Source organism: Gossypium raimondii, chromosome 3 (assembly GCF_025698545.1).
Source record: "Gossypium raimondii isolate GPD5lz chromosome 3, ASM2569854v1, whole genome shotgun sequence".
In the NCBI taxonomy this organism is placed as follows: Eukaryota; Viridiplantae; Streptophyta; class Magnoliopsida; order Malvales; family Malvaceae; genus Gossypium; species Gossypium raimondii.
Genome location: NC_068567.1, coordinates 36385187 through 36403930, shown reverse-complemented (window position 1 = coordinate 36403930; position 18744 = coordinate 36385187). Strand labels below are relative to the sequence as shown.

The 18744-nt window shown below is 32.5% G+C and overlaps 1 protein-coding gene and 1 non-coding gene across 2 annotated transcripts; one reads left to right on the top strand and one right to left on the bottom strand.

Moving 5' to 3' along the window:
* Positions 1-4976: 4976 nt before the first annotated feature.
* LOC128040276 (small nucleolar RNA R71) lies at positions 4977-5080 on the bottom strand. The gene has a single exon (XR_008194932.1). It is a non-coding gene; the product is annotated as a small nucleolar RNA R71 (small nucleolar RNA).
* An 11135-nt stretch (positions 5081-16215) lies between these two features.
* On the top strand, positions 16216-17365 carry LOC105794180 (transcription factor PRE6). Its single transcript, XM_012623221.2, has 2 exons — positions 16216-16653; positions 16972-17365. The coding sequence occupies exons 1-2, from the start codon at positions 16528-16530 to the stop codon at positions 17125-17127; spliced, it is 282 nt and encodes a 93-aa protein (XP_012478675.1). The 5' UTR covers positions 16216-16527; the 3' UTR covers positions 17128-17365.
* The last annotated feature ends 1379 nt before the right edge of the window (positions 17366-18744 follow it).

Here is an 18744-nt window from a genome sequence, read left to right as displayed (position 1 = left end):
GAGCCTAAATACAAGCATTTCCATTACATTTTAGTTAGGTTTCTTTAATTTTTCTTACATTCAATAAAATGTGCAAATTAAGTCTTTTATTAACCTTAAGGGCCAAATGAGGCCTAAGGGAGAGCTAACGTACTTTATAAGTATGTATGAGACCATTAAAAGGCATTTTAGGATGATACTGGACGTTATGTCACAACACGGAAGGACTGATGTCACAACATAGGGACCAGAACAAAGAAAACTCAAGTCTGCCTTCGAAGTCACGACACAGATTGAGGGTGTCGCGACATACCCCTAAAGATTACTATAGAGGAGCATATTGGTTGCTATGTTGCGACACAGGTCCAAGTGTGTAGCGACATTAACTCTGGGATAGAAATTAAACACGAAGAAGAGGCATTTTGGTCCGCACAATGGAACTTTAAGCTCAGAAACCTCAGCTAACCTAGGGTTAAGGACGACGACCACCTGAAGGCTATAAATAGGCTTTTTTGGAACATGTTAAAGACATCTTTGAATTAACCTAGTTTATTTCTTAGGTTTCTATAATTTAGTTTATTTGTTTGTTGTTTTCTTTCAAGAGATTTGAATTGTGGAATCATTCAACTCTATGGATTTACGCTTAATATCAATACAATCAGACTCTTTCATTTACTCTATATTCTCAATTTAAATAACATGCTTTTTTTTTACATCAATTATATATTTTTTATGAATGCCATGAGGAACTAATCCTTCTATGGGGATTAGCGAGTGGAGGTATGATCTATTAACTATTTTGTAAGTTACTCAACAGATCAGCTGTTTGGAAAAAGGAGAATTTGAAACAAACCCTACGCCTGATAATCCTGGGAAGTCATCAAAGTGGGAATTAACCCAAAATTCATATTTCCCAACAGATTAATAGTTCTTGGTAACTTATTATGTTCATAGAAGACTGGAAGATCTTGCTAGGGTAATGAGTAGCTGATTGACGAGGAATTCGAAGTGACAGTTGATGGAAATTATCGAAGCGAGCTAATCACCCATACTTAGATTTGATTTATTCTTCCTTTTTAATCTCTTGAATTTTTTTATGTTGTTTTATTTTTATCATTATAAAAATAATTTATTTTATATTCTTCGTACTATAACTAAATCTAAAGTAATAATTATATCTTTTATCGCTTAGGTTAAAATTGATCTAGCACTTACCTCCCTTGGGTACGATCCTCGGAGTACTCACCTATTCCGTTGTAAAACTATACTACAACTAGACTTGTATACTTGCGGATACCACCTCTTAATTCTATATTTTATTATACTATTCACACTCTAGACGTTAGTACATTCGGAGGCGGTCAAGTTGTTGGCGCTGTTGTCGGGGAGGCAACGTCACTAGGTTAATTATAATTTTTGCATGTAAATGTAACAGCCCGATTTTTGTTAAATTAGAACAATGGTTTCAGAAGCACAAATTCGAGGTTGAAAATTTTATTTTATTATTTTAATAAGGTTTATAATATGATAGAATTACTATGTGAAAACTTTGTAAAGAAATTTTACTGTTTGATTGCTTAATTTGTCAAAAAGGACTAAAACGCGTAAAGAGAAAAACTTGTGTTATATTAGTTAAATGTATTAAATAGCTATAGAACCTTAAAGTAAAGGTCCTTAAGTGGTCAATAGACCATTGGAGAGTTAGTGGAAGATGATAGCATGGCAATTGGTGTAGTTTTAAATGTTTTTAAAGGTTAATTATGTGATTTGGTAAATAATGACAAAATAAAATAAAACAACAATTAGGTTATCATCTTTAACCATTATTTCAACCGAAAATCAAAGAAAAAGAAAGCCATGGAAGCTTAGCATTCGGCCATTCTTTTTTTCCTTGATTGGTAAGATATTTTGTCCCATTTTTAATTATTTTTACGTTTTCAAGATCGTTGTAGCTTAATCTAGCTAGCCCGTACCTTCGTTTTTGAAACTGTTATAGATTTCAAGTGATGCCATTGTTGAATGCTTGGTTGTTTAAGTTTTTAATGATAGATTATGAAGGTTTAATGTTAGATATACAAGTTTTGTTAAGTGATTTTTGACAAAGATATCAAAAAGGGATTAAATTGATAAAATGTGAAATGTGGTAGTTAAAAGTGTGAATAAATTGACAATATGAGATACTAGTAACATGTATTAAAATTGGTTAAGCATGGGTTTGTACTAAATTGCATGAATTTGCAATTTTATGTGATAAGGACTAAATTGTAAAAATGTGAAAATTTAGGGACAAATGTGTAAAATAGCCGTAATGTGTGTTTTGGACTACATTGAATAAATAGTTGATTAAATAAGCTAATTTTGATAATATATAGATCAAGATAAGTCGAGATTGGGATTAGATCGAGAAAAAGGAAAAGTGGACGAATAGTCGATAATTTCCATCCGAGCAACTCGAGGTAGGTTCGTATAATTAGAATCGAACTTTCATTTAATTGAAATTGTATGAAATGAATATGTATATATATGTGAATTGAATGGTTGAAATAAATGATATTGAATTGCTTAACATTACACTTTTGGTTGTATGAATGTTAATCGATCAAAGTTGGAGATTTTTTTATGTTGTTCGATTGAATTAATTGCTTGTTTAATTGAAGTATTAAAGCTGTCCAAAACAAGACATGTTACCTATGTTTTTCCATATTTAAATGCTTGCCCAAATTGAAGAATTAATGTTTGTCAAAATTTGTATATTAATGCTGTCTGATTTCTAACGTTTAAATTGATTGAGCATTTGATGTATACATGCTACTTATTTTTAATGGTTAAGCTGTCCAAAAATCGTATATTAATATTGTATACTTTATATATATATGGCTTTATACATTATTTATAAATAGAGTTATCCGAGTAAGTCCTTGAGGTAATGTTTCCTTAACTTTTCATTTTTTAATTGTTAAACTAATAGGAAATTGGATTGGAATAGTGTTTCGAGTTATGTTATTATCGTAATCGTTAAATGTGTTCTATAATTAATTTATGGTTGATTAGAAATGATAGTATTTGGTTGGAAAATTTTCTATTTAGAATGTTGCCGAATGGAGCTTTATATATTGAGTAATACCGAGCCCCGTTTGAACTATAGAAAATCATAGGATACGAGTGACATGTCACTAGGGTTACCGTTTTGGTCGAGCTCCTGTATTTGTTGCGGATACACCACAACTCGTATGAGTTTACCAATATATCAGCTCTTATGAGCTTATCGTTTCAACTCGATAGACCTTACCGTTCTTTAGCTCGGAATGAGCTTACCGATCATGGCTCGAAAGAGTGGAAATAATAATGAATTGACGGATTACCAATTAATACACATAGTGTGTATCACCCGAGTATCCTTCGATATTTCAGTAGGTTCAATAGGCATTACACACACTGTTACCGATTATATAATGTAGAATGAAATGGAATTTAATCTATGTGACTTGTATAGATGAAATGTGATATGTGTTACATGGACGTATGGAAATGGAAATGAGATATTATGAAATGTATGAATGAAATGCTATGTGATTTGAATACTAAATTGAAACATTCATTGATGAAATGTTAGTTATATGCATGTCTGAGACTCTAACCTATTGAGGTGTATGTGTGATAGGCATTTGAATATTCGAGTTGGACATATTGATTTAATTACTTAAATTATGGTAAGTTTAATTCTATTATACGGGCTTACTAAGCTTAAATGCTTACTCTGTTTATCTTCTGTGTTTTATAGAGGTTCGTTATCTAACTCGATTCGGACAAAGTTGGAGATTGGTATCACACTATCCAGGCGACTTTTCAGTACTTTTGAACTTAAGGAAATTGTGTAAATATGGCATGTATAGGCTAGATGAAGGGATGGTGTTTTGATCACTTAGTTTATAAAGTATATGTATATATGTTTGATGTGTGTAAGCCATGAGATTTGGCTTAGTGATGTAATGGTTAAATGGGTGCAAAATGATATGTTTTGACAAACTCATGAATGAAAGTCTTAATACATATACCCTTACTATTGTGAGATGAATAAGTGATTTGAAAATGCTTTATGAATGTGGCAAATTGGTATGGTATATAGTATGTCATGTGTATGATGTTTTATATTTCGGAAATGCTTGATTTATGCATGTTATGAATATGAATGATTGATAATTACTGAAATGATATGATATTAGTTAAATGTTGATGAATTACTATTCTGAAATGAGTTGTAAGTCTGGTAATGCCTCTTAACCTATTCCGGTGACGGTTACGGGTGTTCAGTAAAAAAATAACTAGGAAATTTCTCAGTTATAGATACGATTTTACTTTATTTCATTTATTGTAGCTAATATTTTCTTTCTGGGTTAGTGTATGACTCGTAGTAGGGGCACACCTATTGTAGCAACCACAGATCCAGAGAGAATAATCCAAAGAAATCATCGACAACAATAGCAATAGCAGTAGCAAATGCAAGATCTAACACCACCAGCTGTAGGTAACATACCACATGAAAATCCACTATTTAACGACGCTAACGATAATGCCCTAGGAAACCTGCCAGCACCACAACTTCCTGCAACCATTCAGATGGCTCGGAACGAAAGAACTTTAAGGGATTATGCCTTAGCAAGTATGGATATGGTCCAAGAAAGTATAGCAATGCTTGCAATTACAACTAATAATTTCGAGATAAAACCGACTATGATTCAAATGATCCAGAACAATCTAAAATTCTTTACTATGATAGAGGATCCTAATTAACATTTAAAATGATTCCTTCAACTTTTTGATACTTTTAAGTATAGCTGGGTCACTGATGACGCTATTCATCTTCAATTGTTCCCCTTCTCCTTGATTGATAATGTCTTTTCTTGGTTAGACTCGTAGACACCAGGGTCTATCAATGCATGGGATGAACTCGTTGGAAAGTTCTTACAGAATTTTTTCCCAATCAGCAAAGCAGTACAACTAAGAAGAGAGATTTTCATTTTTAGACTGATGGAGGGAGAAAGATTTATGAGGTATAGGAACGGTTCAAAATGTTTATTTAAAAATGTTCACACCACATATTTCCTGAATGTATGCGACTGCAGATGTTTTATAGTGGGTTGGATGCAAATGCACGATCCCAATTAGACGGAGCAGCAAGAGGAGCCCCTATGAATAGAATGTATGAGGATGCGTATGAGATCATCGAGAATATGGCGCTAATGTAACACCCCAAACATGGTCTAAACGTTATGACCAAATCTAGCGATGTCGCATTGTAAAACCTCTTTCCCGTATTCGACGCCGGAATAGGGTACGAGACATTACTAGAAGACATACATTTGCATACGTATTAAACTGAGTTACAAAATTTCATCCGAATTAAAACTTTTAAATTATTAACGTGCTTTTATAATTTTTTTTACAACATATCCTCGAAATATTATATTCATAACAAACAGGGCCTACAAGACCCGATATTTACTCATGTAATTCAAAGCTTCATTTTCATTTCATTCAATTCACAATTTCTCATGTTCACAATTCAAATCAATTCTCAATCAAATATATATATTTCAATCATCTAAGAATATAATTCAAGTTACACGAACTTACCAAGCTAAATTACAAAAATACCAAAATTCGAGACATTTTGGTGATTTTCTATTTTCTCAATTTTCACCCAACTTGATATAAATTAATATTTCATTCAATTTATTAATTTAAATAATAAAAAATTCATTTCATGCAATTTGGTCACTTTTTGACATCTTTACCAATTTACCCTTAAAATATTACTTTTATTCAATTTAGTCCTTGAATCTAAAACATGTAAATTAGCTATTTTAAAAATAAAATCATGATATATTCACATATATTTTCCTCCTCATCCACTCCATTCCACATCCTTGATATATACATGATACCACTATTCACTTATTTACTCATAACAAGTCGTTCACTTGAGTCATAGTCACTAAATTAATTATATCTTAAGCTAAAGAACTCCAAATTGAGATCCAAAATTTTCTATGAAACTAGACTCATATATCTTCTTACCATAAAATTTTTATAATTTTTGGTTCAGCCAATAAGAACAGTTTATTCTTTAAAGTCATCCTTATTCTGTTGTCTGACAGTTTCGACCCTTCTTCACTAAAAATTAATTATCTCCTTGTACAGAATTTGGATGATGTTTCTATTTGTTTCTTATGAAAATAGACTCATTAAGGATTCTAAACATATAAATTTAAGCCTATAATTATTTTTATTCAATTTTTTATCATTTTCCAAACAGGGAACCCAAATTCATTCGACATTGTCTCACAAAATTTATTATATCTCATGTTTTACAATTCCATTACTTACATTGTTTCTTCTATGAAAAATTATACTTAATAAGATTTAATACCATATTTTATTCATACTCTCATTCTATTTCCACAATTTATGGTGATTTTTCAAAGTTAACCTACTCTCTTGTCCAAAACTGTTTTAGTGCAAAATGTTGATTACTAGGTGTATAACTCCTTATTCCCTTTCTCTATAATATTTCCCATCACTTTCACTTATTTCTCTTCACTAATATATCAAGAATTTAAGACCTTATATAAGAAAGCTCTACTATAGCATTATTTCCATGCTTTTTCAATAATATCAAACTTAAAATATATTGAAATCTTGATGTTCTTACCTTGTGCTATTGATTTCAATCTTTAACTTAATTTTCTCTCTCCTCTAGCTTCTATTTCTTGAATCTAACTTGATATTCTAGCTTCCCATTGTCTCCGTATCAATTTTCTCTCTTGGTGGCTATGGAAATTTCTTTGATTTCTAAGTGAAAATGGTGAAATTTTTGGTGGGAGGACCAAATTGTAAAGAAAGGAAATTTTTTTTCTTTTCCTCTCTTCTCACGTTGGTTGCATGGGAAAGATGATAATTTTTTTCATCATATTTCCCCTATTTTATATTAATCATTTAATAGTAAAATAATACTAAAAATCTTAATAAAATATTAATTAAATAACATTTATCTATTTAATTAATTAAAAATATCACAAACATCATCATTACCTTCTAGAATTCTCTCTCTCTCTATTTGACCATTTTGCCCTTTATAATCTTTTGAAATTCCATCCTTGAGTCGTCACTTAATTTGGTAAAATTACAATTTAGTCCCTCAAAATTCTTCACATTTTCAATTTGGTCCTAATTCATCCATTTTCCTCAGTTTCTAGATTATTCCACTCTTAAAATATTTACACTATTGGTCCTTCAAATTTTTTGTATTTACACTTTAACCCCTCAAATTTTGAGTATTTACTCTTGGGCAACAAAACTTTTCTCACTTTTGCAATTTAATCCTTTCTTAAATTAATATGTCATAATATACTTCCTAATGTTGACATAACTCAATATTACCCTTTTTATCACTTTATTTCCTTATTTTACTATATCAAGGATATTATCTTACTTTCTTACTGTAGTAATTTTTGGGGTATTACAGCTAAACTCTTGCCAGTGGCCAATTGAACGATTCATATATGGCCAAAAACTCGTTATAGTAAAAGTTATCCAAGAGAATTATAAGTATCAACAGTTAATGGATAGACTCAACCGTATCGAATCGACTTCTACACTGTCTATGCATGGAAGATATAAACCGCTTTTCCACTTTATCAACAATCTGACTGAGGATGTGAATTACATTGGAAACAGGGTGGAAACCCTTATTTGAATACATTTAATCTCGACTATAGAGATCATCCAAATATAAGATGGGGAGGAAACCAAGGAGTAGATAATAATTTAAATCAAGTTAAAAAAACTAATTCCCAACCTCCTTATTTGCAAAAACCCAAAGACAAGGTCAACCCAAATGACCATACTGCATGTGGTCAACGGTTGGACATAATTGAGGGAGAAATGTTGTCAATGAGAACTGATGTCAAATAGGTGCAGTCTGAGTGCATCAATTCAAGAACAACATTGACTAAACTTGAGGATCAAATGAGCCAATTGATAAGCATGATGGGTGACATCAAAAGAAAAATTGGCACAGGTATTCCCAGCAACACAAAAGATAATCCACGGAGAGAAGGTAAGGAGCATGTGAAAGCAATTACACTTTACTCGGGCAAAGTATTGAGTAGCCCAGAAACCACTACTCCGAAGATAATCGTGGAGAATAATGATAGTCCTCAAGAGGTATCCCTAGAAGTAGAAAATGAGCCAGAATCAGAAGAGGTAATCACACCGGCAACAAAGACAGAGAAAGAATTAACTAAAGATTCTTCCGGGACAAAATTCTCATTTCCTTCAAGACTAGAGGAAAAGCAAAGATGGGATGAGGATGAATTTGTAAGTTTCCTAAACATGTTTATAACATTGAATGTTAACCTACCTTTAATTGAGTTAATTGAAAAAGTTCTAAAGTACGCCAATTTTTTAAAGAAAATGATGGCTAGGCGTAAGAAAATTAAGGTAGGAGAGCAAGCTACTTTAAATGCTTCATGTAACGTGATTATTTCAATACAGGTACCTCGAAAATTGAAAGACATGGGGAGTTTTACTATTCCTATAGAGATAGGAAGTATTCACTTTAATAAAGCTCTATGCGATCTAGGAGTTAGTATTATTAATGTCTCTATCGATCTTTGAAAAACTCAGGTTAGGGGATTTAAAAACTACTCAAATGATGTTATAGTTAGCTGACAGGTCTTCGATACGTCCAAAAGGAGTATTGGAAGATGTGTTATTCAATGTGCAAAGTTTTATTATCACCGCAGATTTTGTGGTACTTGACTTTGAAAAAGATCGTGATATACAGATCTTATTAGGAAGACCTTTGTTAGCCACTTCGAGATCCACCATTGATTTAGAAATGGATGAATTAAGTATAAAAATTAATGGTGAGAATGAAACTTTTAAATGTGGCTATCAATCAAGTGATGAAAATAATAGGAAGTTAGGGGAACAATGTAAAAAAATATTTATCTCTAATGCCCCCGAGTCAAGGGACACAGCTCCTTTTATGCATGCAGAAAGAATAAAAAAATTTAAGGAAAGGGACAAATGGGCACACGCGGAATGGCAAGATGGAAGATGGATCAATACTGATAGAACAGGGAAATCCTCCATTGGTGAATTAGTCACACTGTCGGATGAATCCGACAATAAAACTTAAAAATTAGTTGAATTGTTGTTTAACTTCTTTAAATTATTGTATATGAAACTAATCACCTAGTTTAGATTTTGACTTTTATTCGGTGTAGGTTCATCTCTAAACCAAAACATCCTTAAAGCTGGAAGTTTTTAGCCGAATCAGAGTCAGTGTCGCGACATCGACTTAGGGAGTCGCAACATAGCAGACAATTTCCTCCAGGCCTCTAAACTGTAGGGTCTGTCATGACATCAAACCTAGTGTCGCGACAACAATAATCTTTCAAGGATGTCGTGACACGGAACCCCTGTGTCGCGACATCATTACAATTTTTTGCAGGGTCGACCTGACCCAGTCGCGCAACCCAACAGAATAATCTTCATTTAACCTGATTTTTAACCCTTTAAAACCCGATTTTCTAACCTAAAACCATACTTACTTCTAATTAAAACACCTCTTAACCCCTAATTTCCCAAACTCTATCAAATTCCATAAAATCTCTTAAACCCTAACCCCTCCCCAAAATTCTTACACATTCTATTTATTTTTCACAAACTTTTCAACCATATTTGGGGCAGCAAGGAGCAGAATCATTACGAAAAAATAAGGGATTCAAACGAACTTCGATTAAAGGTTAAGGGTTCCTAAATTCAACTCTTTACTATCCCATTGAATTGATTGCTTAGTATTATATTAGAATATCATGCCTCCTAGAAAAGTTAGAAGAACCAATGAATCTGAAATATTGACGGATCCAAACCCCCTAATTTTGCAAATCCGAATATTGGAAAATATTTTACAAAACTTCGAGGAAAAACCTTTATCCAAAAAAGGGGATTCGATCTGTTAATGGTTATGTGTAATTAGTTAGAAATTATAGGTGGGAACGCTTTTAGACGATCCTGAAAGAGAATGTTGTGGTTCCTATTGTTCAACAGTTTTATGTGTCTTTATGGGACCATAAGTTTAGAAATGCTGAAGGTCGTATGTGGGATATGGTACTTGTGCGTGGGAAGGAAATGCGAGTAACCCCTCGAGTCATTTGTGATTTTTATAATGCTTCATATTATGAGAATGATTTTATTGATGAAATTGATATGGAATATTTCCGAGATATAGATATGGACAGTATTATAAATTTCTTGACTGAAGGTAGAGGTGAATGAAAATATTGCACAGGTACTAATATCCCAGTATCCTTTCATTAAGCAATCATATTCCCTGAGGCTAAAATGTGGATCCAATTTGTATGCACAAGAATCGTACCTACTTTAAATATTTCTAACGTTAATACTTTTAGAGCAGTATTACTCTATGCTATTTTGCAGAAAAAGCAAGTATATATTGGTAAATGAATTCATTAGAACATGAAAAGATGCATTGGTAGCCAGAAGGTGGAAGTATTCTTTCCCCACCTAGTGATAGCATTATGCAAAAAGGCGGGTGTACCTATCACATCCACTGAGCAGTCGCTAAAACCGTCCAAAAGTGTTATTGGCGACACCTTGTTCCAATAGTATACAGAATTGTAAGCCAAACAAATAAAGGATTGGAACAAACAACAATAAGAAGCGACAGCTACACTGACTCCATCGTAAAGGTTGACATAAGCTCAAAAAGACGTCAATGAAAGTAGTCATCCAAAGCTTGATTGGATGATACAGTGGATGCAAGAGTTAGGACCAATTTTCCAACAATTTTTAAGGAAAAATAACATCCGGGTCCCCAATTACACACCTAACATGTTCAGCCCAATGAATGCGGAACAAAAAGAAGAAGTGCATGAAAGCGAGGAGGAAGGAGAAGACGAAGAGAATGATGGGAGTAAGGAGATGGATGATGAGGACGATTGCACTACTTTAATTTTATAAAGACTTCTATTAATTATTAGATGATTTTAATTTAGACTTTGTAGGAGTAGGATTAATAAGTAAAAATTTTGTTTTGTTGCACATTGTTAAATTTTTTATGTAGAAAACCAACACGAAGGAGACTCAAACAATTCAAGCTAACATGATCAAAAGAGGAAGCACCCATCATTAGCAATTGGAGTGAAACGATCAATCAGGTAACTTCCTTCGTTATCTATTATTGGGCTACACATTGAGGACAATGTGTCAACTAAAGTGTGGGGGCTAACATAGAAAATTTGCTTCAAATTTTTACATTTTCTATGATTTTTTTGTTTTTTGGGTATTTTGTGTGCTTAAGCTTGTAGAAACACAAGTGGTTGGTTAGGAGCATGCACATAGGTTGCTTGTGCTTATGAATAAATTTGGCATGATGATAGGTGATTTTAAACTTTTGGTTATTACGCTACTAAGTTATATATGTTACACTATAAGTAGGTATTAAGCAATCAACTGTACCAAGTGATATAGAAAATACAAGGAAACGAGCATGCTAGTATGAATAATAAATAGTTGAATTTATATTTGTTTGGTTGATTAAATTTGTGCAAGTTGAGATATTTAGGGATGACTTAGGGCATTGTTTGGAACACATCCAGAGCCAAAAAGCTATCCTAATTATATTTTATCTTTAGTACCAATTTTTGAGGCTGTTGACACTTCTTAATGAACCATATTACAAACCCCGAGCCTGAAAATGTCAGTTTATATTTTCCCTTGCTATTTGGTCCTGTACTGCATGATTATAGACATCTAGCCATACGTATTAAGGGTTAAGTAGATACATCATGGCGGAGTTTTTAAAAATAGAGTAAAAACTGAAAGACTAGTGTGATATGGGAATTATAGGTTAGCCTGAAAGTACAAAACAAAAAGGAAAATCCAAAAAGAAAATCCATACGAGTAGAAAAAGTACCTGATAATTTAAAAAAAAAACCATTCTTAAGTGAGAAGAATTTTAAAAAGAACAGTGACAAAGTCACAACAATAAAAAAACTCGTTCATTAGTGTGCTGAAACTCGTAGGCTAGCCGTAGTTACTATGTCATGCTATGATTTCCTATATAGAGAGACAATGAAGGTGGGAGAAGGAGAAATAAGACGGTGAGTGGGTAAGGGTTACTAAGGGGGATGAATAGGGATCAATACGATGTGTCAAACTATTTTCGTATTTGTAACCTTTTTAATGCTTACTGATTTTGAATTCCATACTTGTCCTAAGCTTCAGAACGATACAAGCCAAAAAGTCCTATGTGACCTAAATATCTTTATACATGAATGGGCATCATACTAGGTATGTGCATAAATGACTACTTGTATTCTGCTTGGATAATCAAAGTACTTGTATGATTTGTAGATGGATTCTTATAGGTGAGACCCTTAATACTTGTATAATTTGTAACATACTCAACTTAGATGCTTGAAAGTAAAAGTCGTAAGTCAACTATTCATTATAAGTCAACTATTCATCATGTTGGAATTGTTAGTAAGCATGAAACGCCTAAGTCATACGCTCTGAAGTCGATACTTGTATCATACTAGCTCAAGGGTTGTCATGTTTATTTGTCATCTTTGCCTGTGTTGCTTGAGGACAAGCAACAACTTAAGTGTGGGGGAGTTTTATCTGCCAAAATTTGGTGTAGCAGATTAAACTAGTTTTCACATTTAAGGAGCTTGAATACAAGCATTTCCATTACATTTTAGTTAGGTTTCTTTAGTTTTACTTACATTCAATAAAATGTGCAAATTGAGTCTTTTATTAACCTTAAGGGCCAAATGAGGCCTAAGGGAGAGCTAACATACTTTGTAAGTGTGCAAGAGACCATTAGAAGGCATTTTAGGAAGATATTGGACGCTATGTCGCAACACGGAAGGACTGATGTCGCAACATAGGGAAAAAACTCAAGTTTGCCTTCAATGTCCCGACATAGACTGAAGGTGTCACGACATACCCCTGAAGATGGCTATAGAGGAGCATACTAGTTGCTATGTCGCGACACAGGTTCTGGTGTGTAGCGACATCGACTCTGAGACAAAAATTAAACATGAAGAAGGGGCGTTTTGGTCCGCACAATCGAACTTTAAGCTCAGGAACATCAATTAACCTAGGGTTAAGGACAACATACACTTGAAGGCTATAAATAGGTTCTTTCGGCACATGTTAAAGACACCTTTGAATTAATCTAGTTTCTTCCTTTATATTTAGTTTCATTTTCTTTCTTAGGTTTTTATAGTTTAGTTTATTTGTTCTTTGTTTTCTTTCAAGTGATCTGAATTGTGAAATCATTCAACTTTATGGATTTATGCTTAATATCAATACAATCAGGCTCTTTCGTTTACTTCATCTTCTCGATTTAATTAGTATGCTTTCTTTTTACATTAATTGTAATTTTTTTATGAATGCCATGAGTAACTAATCCTTCTATGGGGATTAATGAGTGGAGGTATGATTTATCAACTGTTTTGTAGGGTTACTCAACGGATCAGCTGTTTGGAAAAGGGAGAACATGAAATAAACCCTAAGTTTGACAATCCCAGAAAGTCATCAAAGTGAGAATTAACCCAAAATTGAAATTGCCCATTCGTGAACACCTTAACCCCAAACCAGTCTAGACTGTGAGGTCAAAAGATAAGTAGTTCTTGCTGACTCGTTATGTTAGTAGAAAATCAGAATATCCTACTAGGGTAGCGACTAGTTGATTAATGAGAAACCCGAAATGACAAGTGATAGAGATTACCGAAGTGAGCTAATCACTCATTATCAGATTTGATTTATTCTTCCTTTTTAATCTCTTGAATTTTATTTTTTTATATTGTTTTATTTTTATCATTATAAAAATCCTTTATTTTACATTCTTTGTACTATAACTAAATCTAAAGTACTAATTAGATCTTTTATTGCTTAGGTTAAAATTGATCTAGCGCTTGCCTCCCTTGGGTACGATTCTCGGAGTACTCACCCACTTCGTTGTAAAACTATACTACAACTAGACCTGTATACCTGCGGATACCGCCTCATAATTCTATATTTTATTGCAGTATTCACACTATGGACATTAGCACGTCTGGAGGCGGTCATAAGTAAATATGCAAAACATCTCCTATATACATGCCATATAACCGAGGCTAGGACAATTGAAAGACTACCAAATCGAAAACTTGATAGTGTGAGCTTCGAAGTGATCCGATTGTCTCATTCCACAAAAGATAACTACAAGCAAAGAAAACACAACAGAGTAAGCATTATGTATGCTTAGTAAGTTCATATGAGTTAAAACAGTAAACTCACCTTAATTCACAACTAACATAATGAATTAGCTAACTATACAGCTTTCCTGTCATCATATTTCACATTAGTAAGGTGAGTTTATAAGTTACAAATCCTACAACATTTCGATATGTACAATACATTTCCATTCAGTGTCATTCTATCAGAATCATCGAACATATACGTCATTTCATCATTCCAAACATATAACCATTTATAAATACAATACATATAATCAATAAGATATTTTTCATTTTACACTAATTGTTTAGCCCAATGAACTATAATAAACAGATACAGATACATTGGTAACTACAAAAACTCACTAGATTCCTCGTCTGAGCGATAACTGCAATACACACCTGAGCACCGAAGTGCTAAACCCATAGGCATCAGATGTCATAAGACATTACATCCCTCCAGAACACACCAAGGTCTAAGTAGAGACAGTCAATAATAATGGTCTCTATAGAGATAAAACTCGGTAATCCGCAACAAATATTGGATTCCAGTTTAAATAGTGAATTCTCGGTATATCAGTAACATCTCATACCTTATCCCGTACAACACGCAAATAAACCTATTGGCATGCCGATTGTATCCTATCCTTTCATACATTCATCCGGGCACATTTAACACATTTGTTCATTTCTTTACAATTCAATCCATTTCTCGCCTTTTTGCACCATTTTGTAACCAATTCAAAATGCAATCACAAGATATAATTTCATAATTTAAACACATCCAATATATTTACAAACATAACTACACCATATGAACTTACCAAACCAAAACGACAATAAGTACAATGTTGGGGACTAATCCGTAATTTTTTCTTTTTCTCGATTATCTACTAGTTGGTCCAAATCTTGATCTATACAGTAATTCAATTCAAATTATCAGTTTCAATTACCTTATAACATCTTATTCTAAGTATATGACATTTTAATTTCACTTTTCACAAATTCACTAAAGTTTCATATTTTATTCAATTTAATCCCTAAAACCTAAACAATCATATGTTTCACATTTAAGCTCCAATTTTCAATCCGATTCCAATCTCATCCCTCGACAACCCTCTAATACCTATATTTATAGAAATTTCATTCTAATTTTGAAATATTTACACTTTAGTTCTTTTTACTAAAATAACAATTTCAGTTTACAAATTAGTTATTGTACCTTAATTAACTCTCCAATCGAAAAAATGAAAGGATCAAACTTTAATTAAACTTTATACCAACCTCGTAAATATTAAATAATAATATTTACGAACTCACTCGTCGGAAATGGAATTCCGAAACTACTATTTCTGACACCACTGAAAAACAGGTTATTACATATACAGTCCTTCTCGAGAAATCATGGCATCATCATCATTTAGCACAAATTCCTTATAGCCAAAACTGAAACCCACACCACCCTTCTTCTCCTTAGTATCCAAAAGGATGTCTCCGAATGATGCTCTATTCTCATCTTCTTCACTCGCCTCTATTTCCAAAACGACCATGTCTTTATTCTTCGCCTTCTTCGTTGCTTTCTCTAGTTACATTAAAATAGGAGAACTTGGTCTTTGAAACTGGGAGACAGAGGATACACGTTGTGCCGTCCATTTCTTTTTATGTTCAGTTTAAGATTTTAATAATTATTTAGGGTTAATTATTGTTTAATTATGTTCAAAGTTATTTATACTTATTTATAAATCATTTATTTTTTATTCAATCATAATATATCATTTTATTATATGGTAGATAAAATTCCAATAATAATCTTTCCTTTTCTTGATTCAAATGAATTCTTAAAATTTGTTTCCTCTTCTTCGGTGCATGCACACGAGAATGAGCGCCCTTTTTTTATATATATAAATAAATAAAAATTAAGATTTGGGAGTAGACTCGAACCCTATATAAAAAGCAGCATATCCCACTTCTGTCTTCAAAGCAAAGCATCATAACCTCTCTTCTCTTTGTTCTTGGTTAACTCATCTCTTTGCTCTTTTCTCAGCTTAAATTTCCAGGTCCTTTATACATATATTATCGTATTCCCATTTTTCTTAGGTTTTCTTCGGTGACAAATCCACATCCCATTTGTCAATTTAATCAAGAGTTTCAGATATCCTCACTTTCCTTAAGCCTTCATTCATTTAGTTTCTTGACACAAATAATATAGTAGAAGTTATTTTAAAACACAATGTCAGGCAGAAGATCACGTTCCAAGCAGTCAAGTGTTTCTAGTATCACTGACGATCAGATCACCGATCTTGTTTCCAAGCTGCAACACCTTATCCCTGAACTTCGTCGAAGGCGATTCGACAAGGTATACCAACTACCACACCACTCTTTCTACTTTTTTCTAAAAAAAAAAAAAAAAAAACACCCTTTCTTTTGTGAGGACTCCGTTCACTTTCGTAGATAAGTCATAATCAGAGCGCGCCTCATTTATTTTGATGTGGTGCCTTCTAGCAACAAGTTGAAGGTGTGGGACTCCATCTGTTCCTCATTTTTAGCACCTCATGTTTAGTTTACACATCACGCTCAAATATTATATCATCAAAACTTAATTTAATTTTATATTCCAAATTCAATAGAAAAAGAAAAGATCCATAATATATTTTTCTCTCTAATATCTCTTCAGGTATCAACTTCCAAGGTGTTACAGGAGACTTGCAACTATATCAGAAGCTTACATAGAGAAGTGGAGGACCTAAGCGACCGGTTATCCCAGCTATTAGCTTCCACAGACAGCGATAGCGACCAAGCAGCCATTATAAGGAGTTTACTTATGCAATAATCACCCATTTTCATTCACCTTTGGTTTTACTATATTAAGTACTACACACCTTTTCCATATCTTAGGATTTCCGGTAGTAATGCAGAAGAGATAGGAAAAGGGTTAAACATGGAGTACCATGCATGTTTTATGATTCTTGTCATCAACAGACTCTGTATATCATTCAAGTCTATCATTAAATATTTTATAAAATAAAATATTAAAGAAAAAAAAGAAAAAAGAGTTGAGAGTTGTGAAATTTTGGTCTTAAATTTTTTGAGTTGATTTACAGCTGCAATTAAAAGCAAATATTATATTGGTGTATTAGAAGAAAATATTGGTTTACCGATGGTGGCGCTTCTCATGAATATGGGAATTGGCAAAGTTTCAAAGCATAAATGAAGGCTATGTAATGTTAGATTTGAGAACTGGACCCCGAAAGGTCAGCCTCAAAGGCTGATGACAGTCGCTGACACGTGATTTGCCGCACACCAAATTCTGTTTGGATCCTATAACATTATCAGTAGTATTTTTGCGATAGGTTCCGAGTTTGAACCCGTGAATTCGTCATACTTGTTTTTCAATTTGGGAACTTCTTTTTTATATTATGTTGGTTGATTTTAGTGTTTATATTTGAGCTATTGGGCATACTTATTTATTTTTTAAATAAGAAAAAGAGAGTTTAAGCCTCCTGCGACGGCTTTCAATTCATTTGATATGCATTTGCAGCCGTTAATTTATATAGGGTCATTGTTGACGGGTCAGGGCACAGCGAGATAAAGGAATATGGCGTGTTGCACGAGCATTTACCAGGGTTCATCACTAGACTACAAAGAATATGGTTAAGGAACAATTAGTTTTCTGTCTTAAACACCCCGTTATCATTTTCAGCTAAATCAAACTCCTTATCGAGTAGGAAAGTTTTAAAGTTAAAATACGTAATAATTCTTTATATTTTTCATAATTTTAGAATTTAGTCTTTATATTTTTTTAAAGATTTTACTCGTTTTACTTTTTGGATTTCCAAATACAATTTTAACTATTAACTGTTAAATTTAGATTCATTTATAATGTCATTTTTAACTATATTACAACTAATGGAGTTTTGTTTTTTCCAAAATATTACACGAACAAATTTAACAAAAAACATTTAACAATATTAACAATTAAACTTAAATTTTAAAATATAGGTAATAAAAGACCAAATTCTTACAAATAAAAATACAAGAACTAAATTTTAAATCTATAAAAATACAAAAACCTATGATATATTTTAACCTTTTTAATCCACAATACTCCAACCCAAAACTTTGTTTAAGAGGTACTAAATTTGTGGTAATAAAACATTATCCATACTATATATATGATATTCCATTCATTAATTGGATCTCAATTCATTTGAAAAATTGTTAATTGTTTTTAAAAGTTCTTTTATCATATTAGTGTTTGTGTCTTTTTTTTATATAAATGAATAAAATTTATCCTAAGATTTGAACCAAGAGTATCAAGCACATCAAATCTTAAATTTTACCATTACCACCAATACATCATTTAATTTTTATACGAATTTTTAATAAATAATCTGATATACCATAAATCTAATTTACTTTTATGTGTCTATAGTCTTTTGTGTATAGA

What these genes read in the sequence shown, in the direction of transcription:
- LOC105794180 (XM_012623221.2), top strand. Translation starts at nt 16,528, where the DNA reads ATGTCAGGCAGAAGATCACGTTCCAAGCAGTCAAGTGTTTCTAGTATC. An exon ending in GTCGAAGGCGATTCGACAAG is followed by an intron (nt 16,654 to 16,971) that starts GTATACCAACTA and finishes ATATCTCTTCAG; the next exon opens with GTATCAACTTCCAAGGTGTT.